Source organism: Polypterus senegalus, chromosome 1 (genome assembly GCF_016835505.1).
Source record: "Polypterus senegalus isolate Bchr_013 chromosome 1, ASM1683550v1, whole genome shotgun sequence".
Lineage (NCBI taxonomy): Eukaryota > Metazoa > Chordata > Cladistia > Polypteriformes > Polypteridae > Polypterus > Polypterus senegalus.
Window position 1 is genome coordinate 113,297,623 of NC_053154.1, and position 14,948 is coordinate 113,312,570.

Below are 14,948 nucleotides of genomic sequence, written 5' to 3' on the forward strand. Positions count from 1 at the left end.
AATAATTATTTTCACGTTAAATGCAGGCAGCGTCAGCTTGGGTGAATCCCCGAGTTGAGGCGGATTGAGAAACGCGTCACGCATACCCACAGCCAGGCTCGTGGCTCTTTACGCGAGCCAATGCTCGTATTTAGATGCAAATTTTTTGCTCATACTTTCCTCTTATCTTGAATTTCTCGTATACAGAGGTGATCGTATCTCGAGGTTCCACTATATGTATGTATGTATGTATGTGAGTCTTCATTGTTTATTAATTTATTACTCAATTAAAAACCAAAAACTTTATTTTCCTCCTGGACAATGCTGAGTATTTCAGCCCACCTTGCTTTTCCCCCTGCTTTGACAGAATTAATAAGCACTGCCATCCGTGTTGATTTTGAGCAGGGATACGACGAGGGTCACATAAGCAGTGAAGCAACAATAGCTGGGAGTGTACGAAACAATTCCAGTAAGTTTCAGTGTGAACCTTCAAACACGCGTCACATTCAGGGCCCCTATGTTTGTCCTGGATTAGTGGCTCCAATGAAGGTTCTTTGTGGTATTTTTGCTGTTCACACTTAAAAGATGAGATTTTTGTCATTGGTACCCATAACTAATCTGTCTGTTCACAGTAATTTTAATACTACTAACAAAGTGCTGCAGGCCTTGGACTTGATCCTGATGTGTTAATGCATGTTCTTCTATCCTGAGGTGGTCTTGCTTAATTCTGCTAACAAATTCTTTGTCACACAGAGAAAGTGCTGAACGCTGAGAGTGGAGTGGACGTGTGTTTCCTGAAAGTAAGATAACCCTTCTCTGTTTGTTCAGTTAAATAGCCTTGAAGTTGTTTCCTTTGGATGGTGATGGTATGAAAGTTCTGGCCCAGTGTTTTATTGCCACAGTGGATTATGCATTGTTTTTTTTGTTTAACTATGATATAGAGACACCATTTATGTACCTTACGGGAGGCTGAGAAGTGTGATCCTTTAGAAACTGGAGCAATACTCACTTGCCTCATTTTTAAAAATGGGAGGCCACCACTTTTGTGTGGCAGTCCCAGGGCACTGTCCCTGTTTTCCACACCACATTGAAGAAGGGCAGCAGCCAAAAGCACCACACGATATCCTGTGCATTTTCATTCAGATCCCCTCAGTCACAGCAGAGACCTCGGCCACAGAAACGGGCCCAACCCCACGCAGTGTTTCTGGCGAGGGCATAGCCATTGGATGTGGGAGTTGCTCAGAGTGCGCCCTTTACCTTTCAATGATATTCTCGGTTGAGGTTGTTGATTATTGATGAGAACAGGCCATCCAGTGTCCTGCTTGCCTTTCCTGAATCATTGAATGGTTTTCTAGAATAAATGTCGTCCTCCATGACTGTGCAAAACTCCAGCATCATGTGGGCCTTCAGTTCATTTGTTACCACAGCTGCCACCCTCCTGGAGATCTTCCTAACATTACTTTGCAGGCCTCTTTCTTCACCATGCTAACTTTCCTTCCTGCTGATGTCCAGGTTCTCTTAGGTTTCCCGCACAGCAAGTACCAGCAGCCTTTTGGCCACACACCCTTGCCATGCAAATCAATTTATAACTTTTATGTAAGTGTTTTTTCTGGATTTTTGGTTGATATTTTGTCTCTCTCCATTAAAATGGAACTACCATCAAAATTAGTCGGTTCATGTTTTTGTAAGTAAGCCAACTTACAAATTCAGCAGTGGATCAAATATTTATTTCCCCCACTGTTGCTACTGCTATTATGTGTGTTTTCCTTTGTAATGAGAATTAAAAAAATAAAATAAAAAAGAAGTTTATAAAACCTTCAGAAGGCCACATTGGCTTGGTTGGGGTCAACAGAACTGTAATGCACTGTACACTTGACAAGTGCTTATTGATTGTAAACTCTTTATTTAAAATTAATAGCCAAGATCGCCATGAACAAGATGGAGAGCTTTTATTACAGCACTGGAGCCCACACGTGAACAGCTCGCTTCTCTGATGAGGTATGGAACATCTGTGGTGTATCAAATGTAGGATTATCTGCATAACTCAGTTAAGAAAAACCGCACCAGTCAGCACACAGGTCATGAGTATAATCCAGAACACACCTGGTACCTTAGTATAGTTAAAAGACTGGAAGTCTTTGGCAAACGCCTTCTCATTAGGTAGGAACTTCTCATATAACTTGCAGTCCTGCAGCTAAAATGTTTAAATGCTATATGATCACAATGTCCCCACAGTGAGTGTGCTAGAAACAGACTATACAGGAAAGACACACTCTGAACACTCAGACAGTCTCACACACACAAGCCTGCACCTTTAATTTTGTCATGGCTTAAGTCACCCTGTATGACTGGTGGTGACAGGCAGGCCACTGTCCCCGACTCACTTAAGTCTGACTGGAAATCACTGGTGAAGAATCAGTCTGTCGTAGCTCAAGTTAACAGTGTACTCTTAGACATTTGTTTTGTTAACTCGATCAATAAACTTTATTTAAAATAATCAAAGTTTCAACAGTGTTCACTTTATGATTTACTACATTTGAGAAAACTCACACTGGGTCCCATTCACTGGGCCTGCATCTTCCAGTTGAGGGTGGTAGGCCCACACAGGGTGTAAGGCAGGGACCGGCCCTGGCTGGGATGCCAGTTCCTCGCTGGGCACTCTCATGCACACCCCCATACATTGGCACCAGAAAATTGAGCAGAAGGCACTGTGCAACCACACTCCTGCCAGCTCTGGGTGATTCATTAGAAGCCATTGTACCCACAGATTATCCCCATTTCCTACCTACATAATATTATGCATTGGTACTTTTCATTATTTTTTTGTTACTTTAAAAAAAGATAATTGCATACAGTTTCTTTAAGGTGAGGCTGCACAGAACGCCATGAAGCTGATTAGCTGAGACTTGCTGGGCTCATTGTAGCCGTTGCTGTTCCAGGAAATGGAATGTCTCGGTGGTCTTGAGCATAGTTCAGCACCTTCACTCCGTGTGTGGGATTCCAGCGAATATGCATGCTCCACTGAGTTATCTCCTGTAGAAAAAAACGAAAAAACAAAAGCAGATGGCCCTTTGTTAGAGGAAGGCGTCTTCCCAGTAGAAATTGTGGTTTCCAGTTTCTAACTGTACTCTTTATTCCATTCCTTTGTTCATTGCATGTACAGTTACACAAGTTAGCAAATGTATGCGACATTCAGGTGCCTTCTGGGATTCACTTCACTCAGTTTGAATTTGGTTTTATTTAATTCATCAAAAAGGCAGCGCTCATGTTTCAGTTTATTCAATATCTTTGTAACACTAAATGACAACCTAAACTAGCAGTGGGGATGTAGTTGTAGGTATTACTGGAGTGCATAAATGAGTGTTTGTTTGTTAGCATATTACAAAATCAGAGGCCAAACAGGCTTGTGGTGGCTGAAATGGCTTTTATAGTCTGACGTTCAGACCCAAGGGACATAAAAATCCCCAAGCGTGATGAACTGCTCTTAGTTGGGGATGGTCTAACGCTAATTGTGAACTTCATATATATACTAGCAAAATACCCGCGCTTCGCAGCGGAGAAGTAGTGTGTTAAAGAAGTAATGAAAAAGAAAAGGAAACATTTTGAAAATAACGTAACATGATTGTCAAAGTAATTGTTTTGTATATTTGGCCGCAGCGTCACGAAGTTGTTTTCGTCTAGCTGCATCAGAAAATGTACCACAATGTCTGACACGCATCCTTTTTAGTGTTTTCTCACAGCTTGGATTGCTGCTGTTATAATGGGTTTGAGTCTACTGTACACACACACACACATATATATATACACTGTGTGCACAATTATTAGGCAAGTTGTATTTTTGAGGATTAATTTTAATATGGAACAAACACAGTGCTATCAGTCAATCCAAAATGTTAATAAACCTGAAACCTGAATGTTTCACAACGGAAATGTGAGTGTGAACATCATCAGGGAATACATATGTGCGCACAATTATTAGGCAAATATTAGTGTGCAGATTTATTATGCAACTAAAGGAAAAATGAAAATTTTCCCATCTCACTTGTTTATTTTCATCTGTTATAGTGAGAATAATAAACAAACACCTCAAAATTTACAAATAAACATCTCTGACATTTCAAAAAAAATAAATCAATCAATCAATGACCAATATAGCCACCCTTCTTTCCAATAACAGTCATAAGCCTTTCCATTCATGGAGTCTGTCAGTTTCTTGATCTGTTGACGATCAGCTTTTTGTGGAGCAGTGACTACAGCCTCCCAGACCCTCTTCAGAGAGGTGTATTGTTTTTTTCCCCCGTAAATCTAGCGTTTAAGAAGTGCCCACAAGTTCTCGATAGGGTTTAGGTCAGATGAGGAAGGGAGGCCATGTCATTATTCCTTCATCTTTAAGGCCTTTACTGGCTGGCCACGCAGTGGAGAACTTCGATGCAAGTGATGGAGCATTGGCCTGCATAAAAATCATGGTCTTTTTCCTGTATCACTGTTTGAAGAAAGTGTCTTCGAAAAACTGGCAGTAGGTTTGGGAGTTGATTTTGAGTTCATCTTCAATGCAAAAAGGTCCAACTAGCTCATCTTTAAAAATACCAGCTCATACCAGTACTCCACCTCCATGTTGGAGTGGAGCTCTGTGCCCATTACTGATCCACAGGTCCATCCATCTGGTCCATCAAGAGTCACTCTCATCTCATCGGTCCATAAAACCTTTGAAAAAAATCTGTCTTCAGATATTTCTTGGCCCAGTTTTGACGTTTCAACTTATGTTTCTTGTTCAGTGGTGGTTGGGTTTCAGCCCTCCTTACCTTGGCCATGTCTTTGAGCACTGAACACCTTGTACTTCTGGGCACTCCAGGTAGGTTGCAGCTCTGGAATATGAAAGTACTGGAGGATAATGGGTTCCTGGTAGCTTCACGCTTGATTCTTCTCAAATCTTTGGCAGCTAATTTGCGTCTTTTGTTCTCAACACGTTTCTTGCGACCCTGTTGACTATTTGCAACAAAATGTTTGATGGTTCTGTGATCACACACCAATATCTTAGCAATTCCCTCTGAAAGACTTTTTACAATTTTTGACTTCTCAGAGTCAGTTAAATCTCTTTTTTGGCTCGTTTTGCCCGAGGAAAACTAGCTGCCTAATAATTCTGCACACCTTGATATAGGGTGTTGATCTCCTTAGGCCACACCCTCCCTCATTACACAAATACACATCACCTGACATGCTTAAATCCAATAAGCATTCAAGTTAATACAGCTTGGAGTTGGAATATACGCATTAAAATGATGATATGGTCAAAATACTCACTTGCCTAATAATTGTGCACACAGTGTATATATATATATATATATATATATATATATATATATATATATATATATATATATATATATATATATATATACATATATACACACACACAGGTATATATATGTGTATATACTGTATATGTATGTGTATAGCTTTGGTCACTAAGTGCAAGGGAAAAAAAAATAAAATGTAGTCTATAAGTTATTAAACAGTAAAACATTAACGTTTACGTAACGTTACGATACATTGAGCATTACTGGAGTGGTTTTGGGTAAACTACATTTTAAAGACGGTGTAACAGAACAGGTAAGTAACTAACAGCAGCTAAAATGTATAAGGATCATCTCTCGGTAGTAGATCCCTTTTGAAAGGCGCTACACGACAGCTGTGGTATAGAAATTACATTTTCTATGTGAACATCCAAATTTCTGCCTCTGGTAATGTGCCTTACCGGCATTACCAGCAATTAAAGAAAATTAGTTTTGTGTCCTCTGCAGTGTTAAGAGAGAAAAGCTTTGGTTTGGGATAAAAGGAAAAAAGGTGTAAAGAAAGGAAACTTGCCTTTTTGTTTTATCGTATACATGCAAAAGAAAGTGCGAAGCGCCTTAATATTAGTTTGCCGCGGTCTAGAAAAGGGATCCCGTGTTTGCAGTTGTCTGGGCTATAGCTCAGAGGAAGGAGGGAAAAAAAATTAAAAGTGCTCACTTTGACTTAAGGCAGAAGTGCAGTCAGCGTCTCAAAGGCCGGCACAGCTATGCACGCGCGCTGGCTGCTCGACTTTTATAGTATTTTAGCAGTGCAAGAAACGCCACTTTTTGCAGACACGTTGACGTGATCAAAACATCTCCGCGCTCTTTAGCGGTCTTGCTTGTTCTCTGCTTACTGCGTTCATAGTCAGTTCATGTGAGCCGCTCGGAGTACATGCATCAAAGCTTCTGTCGCGATGTCCACGGCTTTATTTAATGTTAGCTAAGACCCGGCACTTAAAAGTTTCTCTCGCAGTTTCACTGAGTTTGTGAAAAACACCACCCTGACCATCTCATCTTCGTCTGAATATTTAGTGGCAGAGTGTTTCTATTGGATTGCCGCTGAGGGACGGCCTTATATGGGCAGGCTCTCAATTACGTGGGAGGTGTGATGATACGAGACGCAAGACACATCTCCGCCTCCCATGGCTATCGCATTGCAGTCTATTACAGTATATGGACGAAGAATAGGTTCCAGTTTATTGTTAGTAATATATTTAAACTTTTCTTGTCTAATGCCACCATTACTGTTTATCTTCCCTTGTGTTTCTATGTTTATGATGCTCCATATAAACGGCAGCCTATCTATGTGAGCCGCCCCGTTCTCCTTGATTATTGAGTGATGGCCTTCATGTAGTTTACTGTTCTGTTAGAGCCTACACAGATATGTTGTAGTGGTAATAAAAGTTTTAGCACCAGGAGTATCTTCACCAGTACAGAGAAGAATAAAACTCCCACTTGCATGTTTGACCAACAGTGCCATGCCAAGCAAGAATGTATTCAATTAAAGGACAATGTTTTATTTAATAGAAACCACAAATCAGCCTACGTAATACCATTTGTTCAGTTAGGCTTCTAATTCCTGACCCCCCACCCCCAAAGAACATTCCAGGCTGTTTAGAAATATATAACTTTGTAACAAATTTACCTGGGAAACTATATCGTGCAGCAGGACAACATACTCAAAGTCAAGAAAGTCGTCTTCTGTTCTCTGTTTTGGGAAAAGAAGAAGGATTAATGGTGCATCTTCCTGTTGCTGCAGACAGTGCAACACAAGGACACACATAGTAAGGCAGAGGTTCTGTCAGCAGGTGAAGAGGGGCTCACAAGGCTACCTGGTTTATTCAGACAGAAGCAGGATCCACAGCTCAATATGGAGCTCACTTTGCATAGCAGGAGAGAAAACCATGCGACTCTGAAGGCTGAATTTCTTTTCAGAAAGCTCACGTTTTGTGATGCCAGAATTCTGTTTCATTACTCTGATTTTAGACACTTCCAACTGTGAAATGTATGACCACTCGTATACGGGTATATGATCAGTTTGAAGCATGCACTGGCAATGCGTTTTGCACTGCTGACGTGTTTTTTCTGCCTGTTGCTACAGGCTACCCTGTCTGGCTTGGGCTTCTTGGCTGGAATATGCTGAATCAGGAATGTGATGTTAATGTTGCTGCTGCTGCATTTCCATTTGTCTCAACACTCATCAGTCAATGGGCTTGTAGTCTGTAGTGTCTGCTAGGACCCCCACATTTTTTTAAATAAATCAGCAACCAAGAAGGCTCCCAGTGATCAGTCTCTGCATAGTCTTCCTAAACGATAGTTGCAGCAATCTGTATTGTGATATCTCTGTCACTTGCGCAAGGTGAACGTTTCATTGTCACTTTCTTCTTACAGCTCAAAATCTCCATGTGACATTGCAGAATCTTAGCCATTAACAATACGCCAAACTTCTGCAGATTGGTTCTTTAGACGAGAGGCGTTATGTAATGCCATACTGTAAGGCAGTGAATGTCTGAAGAGCGTCAGACTCTGCTGATCTCCTAGACTTTGCAGCAGTCCAGCAGGTAAGCCTTCTATCCTGTACACTCTGGTCAAGGTGACTGGGTGGGGAGAGGTTCAATTCTAGTAGCAATGGGCAGGAGGGAGTAACTTGCTGTGGAGGGCCCACCACTGCCAGTCACGTTAAGATCAAGAAGACGATTGCATGAACCTGCTCACTTCATGACCTAGTGAGGTCCCTATAAGATAACAGAATTTACTGCTCTGGTTCCCAAATTTGGTTCTGGGGGGAACCCCTGTGGCTGCAGCTTCACGAACGTTGACAATCGTCGATAACAACTGATCTCATTTAATTAGCTGGTCTTTCTTTCTCTTCTATTATTGTGCTTTCAGAACAGCACAACAGTATGGTTTTATATTTATAAGACAGAAATATTTCTATTTTATTTCTAAATCTATAAATTCTTAACTCTGTTTTGTTGTTTGCTCCCTTCATTTAACCCTGATAGTGACAATTAACAACAAGCAGAGCAGACTCCCAGGATGATGAAAACTGCAACTGCTTCAGAGTCAGACCCACATAACCGGATCACCTGGAAAATCAGGATGAAAATACCGTTAATAAGGTAAAAAAGACTGCATATCCACCGATATAACTGCTTACTGTATTTGAATAAAAATCTACCAAAATTAGTTTTGTAATTTCTATGTTGACTCCAAAACCCAGAACCTTGGAAATAATGACTCATTTAATTACGCTAGGAGTCCAATGAAAAACAGAAGCTGGTTGGAACAAAAACCTGCAGCCACAGGGCGTCCCCAGGACTGAGTTTGGGGACCACTGCCTTAAAATATTCAGCTTGTGATAGCATCGTCTACACGCAGTATGTGTGCACAATTTGTCCAATTCAGGATCACATGCAGCCAATCTCAATCCTGGTCGCTTCAGGCACAAGACGGAAATTACTCCCAGGCCATTTGCAGGGCAAGCTCTCCTATTTGAGGTCCTGTAACTAAAGACGCGTGTCTTTAAAAATGTGATGGGATAAAGGCCGTAACCAGGCCGCGCTCTGAACCCAGTCTCCTGGAGTGGCGAGGCAGCATCACAAACCAGTGCAGCTGTCATATTCAGCCATGAATCTGGGAACCCATCATATCCTGCTGGATTTTCTAGATGACTTCTACATTAGAAGTTTATATTTATGCCTGGTGCTTGATTAGAAACTGTCGCCAATAAAAAGCAACTTCTGGACTTCTGATGGGTGTACGAGAGCCAATGTGTTAGACTGTGTAAATGATTTGGGAAGGCAATCAATGGTTTATATCCTTTCATTTCAACTCAAATGTAATGTAGCAATGAAGCTGACTTTTATTGGTGCCACCACCTCTGTTAACACAGTACATTGTGCCAAGTAAAGTTTATAACATGTTTGACAATTCCAATGCTTAAGGTAAAAAAAAAAAGATGACTTGCCAGTTGTTGAAAAGAAAGAACTGTGACCATATTATAAAGTGTGGATTCACTGGACTCCTGCCACATTACATAGCTTGATGCAATCTGTCCAAGGAGCCAAAATGGTTTCATTTCTGCGGGGATATTTCCATGGCCATCTACAACAAGAAACAAAATCAGTCGAGTCCTGATCACTTTAACACTCGTATATGAAGGTAAAGGAGTAAACATCATGAGACTTTAAACCATTCATTGTCTGAGCCTGCTTATTACTACTGTATTGTCACAGGTAGGCCGCTCTCCCCTAGTTATCCAGTCAATGAATCCAATCTGAATGTCTCGGGAATCTGGGAAAACCCACATGGACACTTGAAGAGCGTGTAAACTCCAGAGTGCGTGACTAGGCTGAGAAGCAGCCCCTCATCCTGCCCTAAACATATCATCCCAGCATGCTTGTCAACTTTTTTATACAAGTACTTCAGAATTGGCACAAATAAAATCGCACAATTGCAAAGCAATTTGTCATTTTATATTATATTAATTAATTAATTTATTTATGTTTTTATTAATTTTATTGCAATCCTTACAAATCAATCAAGTTTTTACAAAAAGAAAAATTGAGTTAAGGGCAGATCGATCCCCACCCCTGAGAGAGACAGCAAGCCAAACGGCGTGAAATTTGAGGCTTGTAAACATACCTAAATTAATAAATTCTCTGTGCTTTATGAGCTTATTTTATCACTAGACATTAAGCCCGTTACAATAATGGGTGCTAGAACAGTAGTGCATAAACATTAGTAGGAACAGTCTATATTAAATGGCAAGGGACCTTGTATGTGGCTGTAATATGCGTCATTGTATTGTGTGCCTTTAATTTTCTCTCAGTAATACTGGTTTCTATTTCTGTAAAATGCCTGTAATTTTGTCGGAAAGTAATACAGTGGAAGTAATTTCCCCCATAGGATTGTATGTAAATACAATTAATCTGTTCCAGACCGTATGAACTGTATGTAAATATATATATATTTTTAAGATTTTAAGCACAAATATAGTTAATTATACAATTGAATGCACAGCGTAATAGTAAACTAAATGTAAAAACATTGAATAACACTAAGAAAACCTTGAACAACAGAGAAAACTAACACTGCAAGAGTTCACGCTATAGCCTTACGACCCGCTTGCTAAAAACAGTTTTTTTAATGAGTTTTAAGCACAGGGAAAAAAATTTACATTTGAAAAATCCGTAATCTAATAAACAACCAAGAAAAGTAACATTGCAACAATGCACGCGTGTGTGTGTGCGTCCGTGTCTGTCGCAGTCCTGCGTGTGTGTGTGTGTGCGTGTGTGTCTGTCTGCCTGCCCCCCATGCGGGCCTGCCTGTGTGTGTGTGAGTGTGTCTCTCTGTCGGGCGGGCGTGCGTGCCTGTCCGTCTCTCGTGTGGGCCTGCCTGCCTGCGTGCGTGTCTGTCCATTTCTCGCATGGGCCTGCCTGCGCGTGCGTGCGTGTGTCTGTCTGTCTGTCTCTTGGGCGGGCCTGTGTGTCTGTCTGTCTGTCTGTCTCTCGCGCGCACGCACCTGTGTGTGTCTCTCTCTCTCTGCACACACAGGGAATGCACAGGAAGAGACTGAACACATGCCATGTGGCCCCACGCATGCGCACTTCACCAGAAGACACACACACACGGACACCTGGACGCACACAGGGGTTTTATTAAAGAGGATATTACTGATTAGATCCTGCCATGTTTTGAAAAAAGTCTGTACGGATCCTCTAACTGAGTATTTGATTTTTTCCAATTTCAAATAGTATAACACATAGGTTTCCCACTGACTTAAAAGAGGAGAGTCTGTGTTCTTCCAGTTTATCAGAATAAGTCTGCATGCCAAAAGTGTAGTGAATGCAATCACAATTAGTTTGTCTTTCTCCACTTTAAGCCCCTCTGGAAGAACACCAAACACAGCTGTTAATGGGTTAGGAGGGATTGTGAATCCAAGGCTGTCTGAGAGGTAATTAAAAATTTTTGTCCAGAATGGTGTTAATTTGGTGCAGGCCCAGAACATGTGACCCAGTGAGGCTGGGACTTGGTTGCAACGTTCGCAGGTTGGATCTTGCCCTGGAAACATTTTGGAGAGTTTTAGTCGAGACAGATGAGCTCGATATATAAATTTGAGTTGTATAATTGTATGCTTTGCGCATATGCAGCTCGAGTGAATTTTCTGCATTGCTACTTTCCACTCCTTTTCTGATATATTAATTGAGAGATCTTTTTCCCAGTGTCCTCTTGGATCTTTGAAAGGGAGGGATTGTAAAATGATTTTATATATTATAGAGATGGTGTCTAAGTTCTTGAGATTGAGGAATATTTTTTCCAGCATGGATGAGGGTGCAAGATGAGGAAAATCTGGAAGGTTCTGTTTAACAAAGATCCTGATTTGAAGATAGTGAAAGAAATGTGTAGCTGGAATGTTAAATTTGGAATGTAATTGTTCATAGGATGCAAAGACATTGTCTATACAGTGATCCCTCGCTATATCACGCTTCGACTTTCGCGGCTTCACTCTATCGCGATTTTTTCTCACACAAGCTTACGTCACTACGCATGCGCTTTCTGAGAACTTTTATCTAAGCCCCACGATGGCTCCTAAACGTGCTACTTTTTCTAAGCCTTCCGACAATAAAACTAAGTGCCAGAGGAAGATGCTTACTATCCAGGAGAAGGTGAAACTCTTGGATATGATCAAAGATGGCAATACCCTACAAAAGCCTCCTCACGCATATGAAAAGACAGCGCCAGCAACTGCCTATCAAGATGTTCTTCAGCTGCGCACCCAGATACCCACTGCCTACTCTTAGTACTCCTTCAGTGGAAGAAGACAACGATGCACCTGCTGAAGATACTGTTCCACCTGAAGACTCTCCTACTGAAGTTGTGCCTTCATAGGTTAGTGGTTGTGTGTAAGAACTGTGTGTGTGTGTAATTAAATGTACAGTACAATCTACTATATAAAAGCGTTCGGGATTGCCCTTCCGTCCCTTGAGTGCAAAGCGTAGCGGTATTCCGCTTATCACAGACTTACTACTTGTGGCTTGCTGTACGAAACGACGCGATGTGAGCAGAGTTCTGGTGCTCCCATCGTTCCCTTGCTTTTGTGCGCGATGCTCTGGAAAAATAGACAAAATTATGTCTCTGGAAATAATTAATGTTGATGGAGTACAAATGCCTCACCGCGTAGTAAATATCAGAGGAGATGGTGCTTGCTTATTCTCATCTATAGCTTATTTAGTGCATGAAACTCCGTCTTTAGCGGTACAGATTCAGGCTGACATTGTATGACATTGGACAGGCACTCGAGGGGATAAAAAAAACGTAAGTTTTCGGGAGATGTTATGAATAGGCACTTTAATGTTCTCATTCCCTACACTTACATGCCTGATGTACACATGGAGCGCACACAAATTGAGGATAGAAGTTGGTCGCCTTAAAAGGCGGGTGAGCCTAGTAATAATATATTTGTAACGTCTAATATGTCTTATTTTCTCTTATTTTGTCTAATATATTGGGTAATACGAGTGTAATGGTGACTAAAGTGTGTTATTTCATGTCTAGAGGGCTCTAATAATGTTAAAAAACGTATTTAGAAGGTCGTTAACAGGTTTTCTATACTGTAACTGCAAAAATATTTGATTTATTAATAAAGAATCCTACTTCGCGAAAATTCATTTATCACGGCTGGAACGGATTAACCGTGATAAACGAGGGTTCACTGTATACAGATCTCTAAGCAAGTTAATTTCAAAGTTTTTCCAGATATTAAAAACTGCATATGTTTGCGAGGGTTGAAAAAGGTGGTTCTCTTGCAGAGGTGCCACAGATAGAGGCTTCTCTGTCTTAAAATGTCTATATTGGTTCCAGATTCTAAGTGAGTGGAGCACAATTGGGTTATTAGTATATTGCCGATAACGTGTGTTTATTGGAGCACAGAGCAAGGAATACAAAGAAGTACTGCAGGATTTTACTTCTATTGCGGTCCAAACTTGTGTATGTTCTTCTATTTCTGTCCAGGTTCTTATTGCCTGTATATTTGCTGCCCAGTAATAAAACTGGAAGTTAGGCAGAGTCATACCGCCTTCTGCCTTTTGTCTTTGTAGGGTCGCTCTTTGGATGCGTGGATGTTTTGAATTCCAAATAAATGAGGTTATTGTTGAATCTAATTGCTTAAAGAATGATTTATTAATGTATATTGGATGTTTTGAAATAAAAAGGAGCTTAGGAAGAATATTCATCTTAACAGTGTTAATTCTTCCAGCTAGTGTGAGATGAAGGGTTGACCATCTATGCAAGTCTTGTTTAATTTTTTCCATGCAGACGGCGAAATTTTGTTGATAAAGAGCTTTATGTTTACTTGTGATGTTTACCCTAGGTATTTAAACTGTTCTGCAATGATGTATCTAATCTAATATTATATGCTTGAGAATTCACTGGAAAGAGTACACTTTTATTCAGATTAATTCTCAGACCAGAGATTCTTTAAGACTGCAGGCACAGAATTTTCTGGGTCCGATATATACAGTACCATATCATCTGCATATAATGAAATTTTCTCTTCCAGTCCTTCTCTGCTAATCCCCTTTATCTGATCAGTATTTCGACAATGTATTGCCAGTGGTTCAATGGCAATTGCAAACAGCAGCGGTGACAAGGAGCATCCTTGTCTAGTGCCACGTTCTAGTTTAAAGTAGTCTGAGCAAATGTTGTTGATGCAAACTGAAGCTTCTGGGTTAGTATAAAGTAATTTAATCCATGCACAAATGTTGGGCCAAACCCAAACTTCTCCAATGTAGTAAAAAGGTATTTCCATTCAATCATGTCGAATGCTTTTTCTGCATCCAATGATAATAATATTTCTGGGGTGTTTGATTTAGTTGGTGAGTATATTACATTAAACAGGCGTCGAAGATTTGAAGATAAGTGTCGGCCCCTAATAAATCCAGTTTGGTCTTGTGATATTACCGAGGGAGCACTTTCTCCATCCTTCTAGCTATGATTTTAGAGAGTATTTTAACGTCGTTATTCAGAAGTGAAATTGGTCTGTATGATGCACATTGTAATAAGTCCTTATTTTGTTTTGGAAAAACAGTGATTAGTGCTTGGCGAAAGGTTTGAGGAAGAGATTGGTTATCTCTGGCTTCTGTAAATGTTGCTAATAGGAGGGAGCTAGCTGAGCGGAGAATTTCTTGTAAAATTCTGCAGGGTAGCCATCAGGGCCTGCTGCTTTCCACCTTGGAGTGACTTTATAGCATCTAGTAATTCTGATAATGCCAGAGGTTTATCAAGTTCCTCCACACTAAAAGTGTCTATTTGTGGTATCTGTAATGTATCCAGAAATGCATTAGATTGTGTATTGTCTTCTTTAAACTCAGTAGTATATAGGGATTTATAGTAGTCTCTGAAAGTGTGCATTATATTTTTGTGTTCGATTTTATCTCCGTTTGTTAGTGATTACGAGATTGCGTTGCACTTCTTGCTTGTGAATTTGTTGAGCTAAAAGCTTATTAGCTTTCTCTCCATGTTCATAGTAATGATGTCTGGATTTGTAAATTAGTTGTTCAGTTTCTTTAGTTGTCAAGAGGTTTAATTCTGAATGTAGAGCCTGCCTTCCTATGTAGAGTCTCGCTTGGTAGT

At 40.5% G+C, this 14,948-nt stretch overlaps 1 protein-coding gene and 1 long non-coding RNA gene across 7 annotated transcripts in view; one reads left to right on the forward strand and one right to left on the reverse strand.

Annotated features, from left to right (window-relative positions):
* Positions 1–233: 233 nt before the first annotated feature.
* On the forward strand, positions 234–8,765 carry LOC120531225. The gene is made up of 3 exons (XR_005634075.1): positions 234–1,977; positions 7,704–7,873; positions 8,318–8,765. It is a non-coding gene; the product is annotated as an uncharacterized LOC120531225 (long non-coding RNA).
* Positions 2,440–14,948, reverse strand: part of LOC120531200 (latexin-like) — a 45,434-nt gene continuing 32,925 nt past the window's right edge. For all 6 annotated transcript variants that reach the window (XM_039756417.1, XM_039756398.1, XM_039756407.1 and 3 more), the window contains 3 exons: positions 9,283–9,419; positions 6,958–7,020; positions 2,440–3,012 (listed from right to left, as the gene is read on the reverse strand). In XM_039756417.1, the coding sequence (XP_039612351.1) occupies positions 2,875–3,012; positions 6,958–7,020; positions 9,283–9,419 (338 nt within the window). In that variant the 3' untranslated portion in view covers positions 2,440–2,874. The remainder of the gene's footprint in view (positions 3,013–6,957; positions 7,021–9,282; positions 9,420–14,948) is intronic.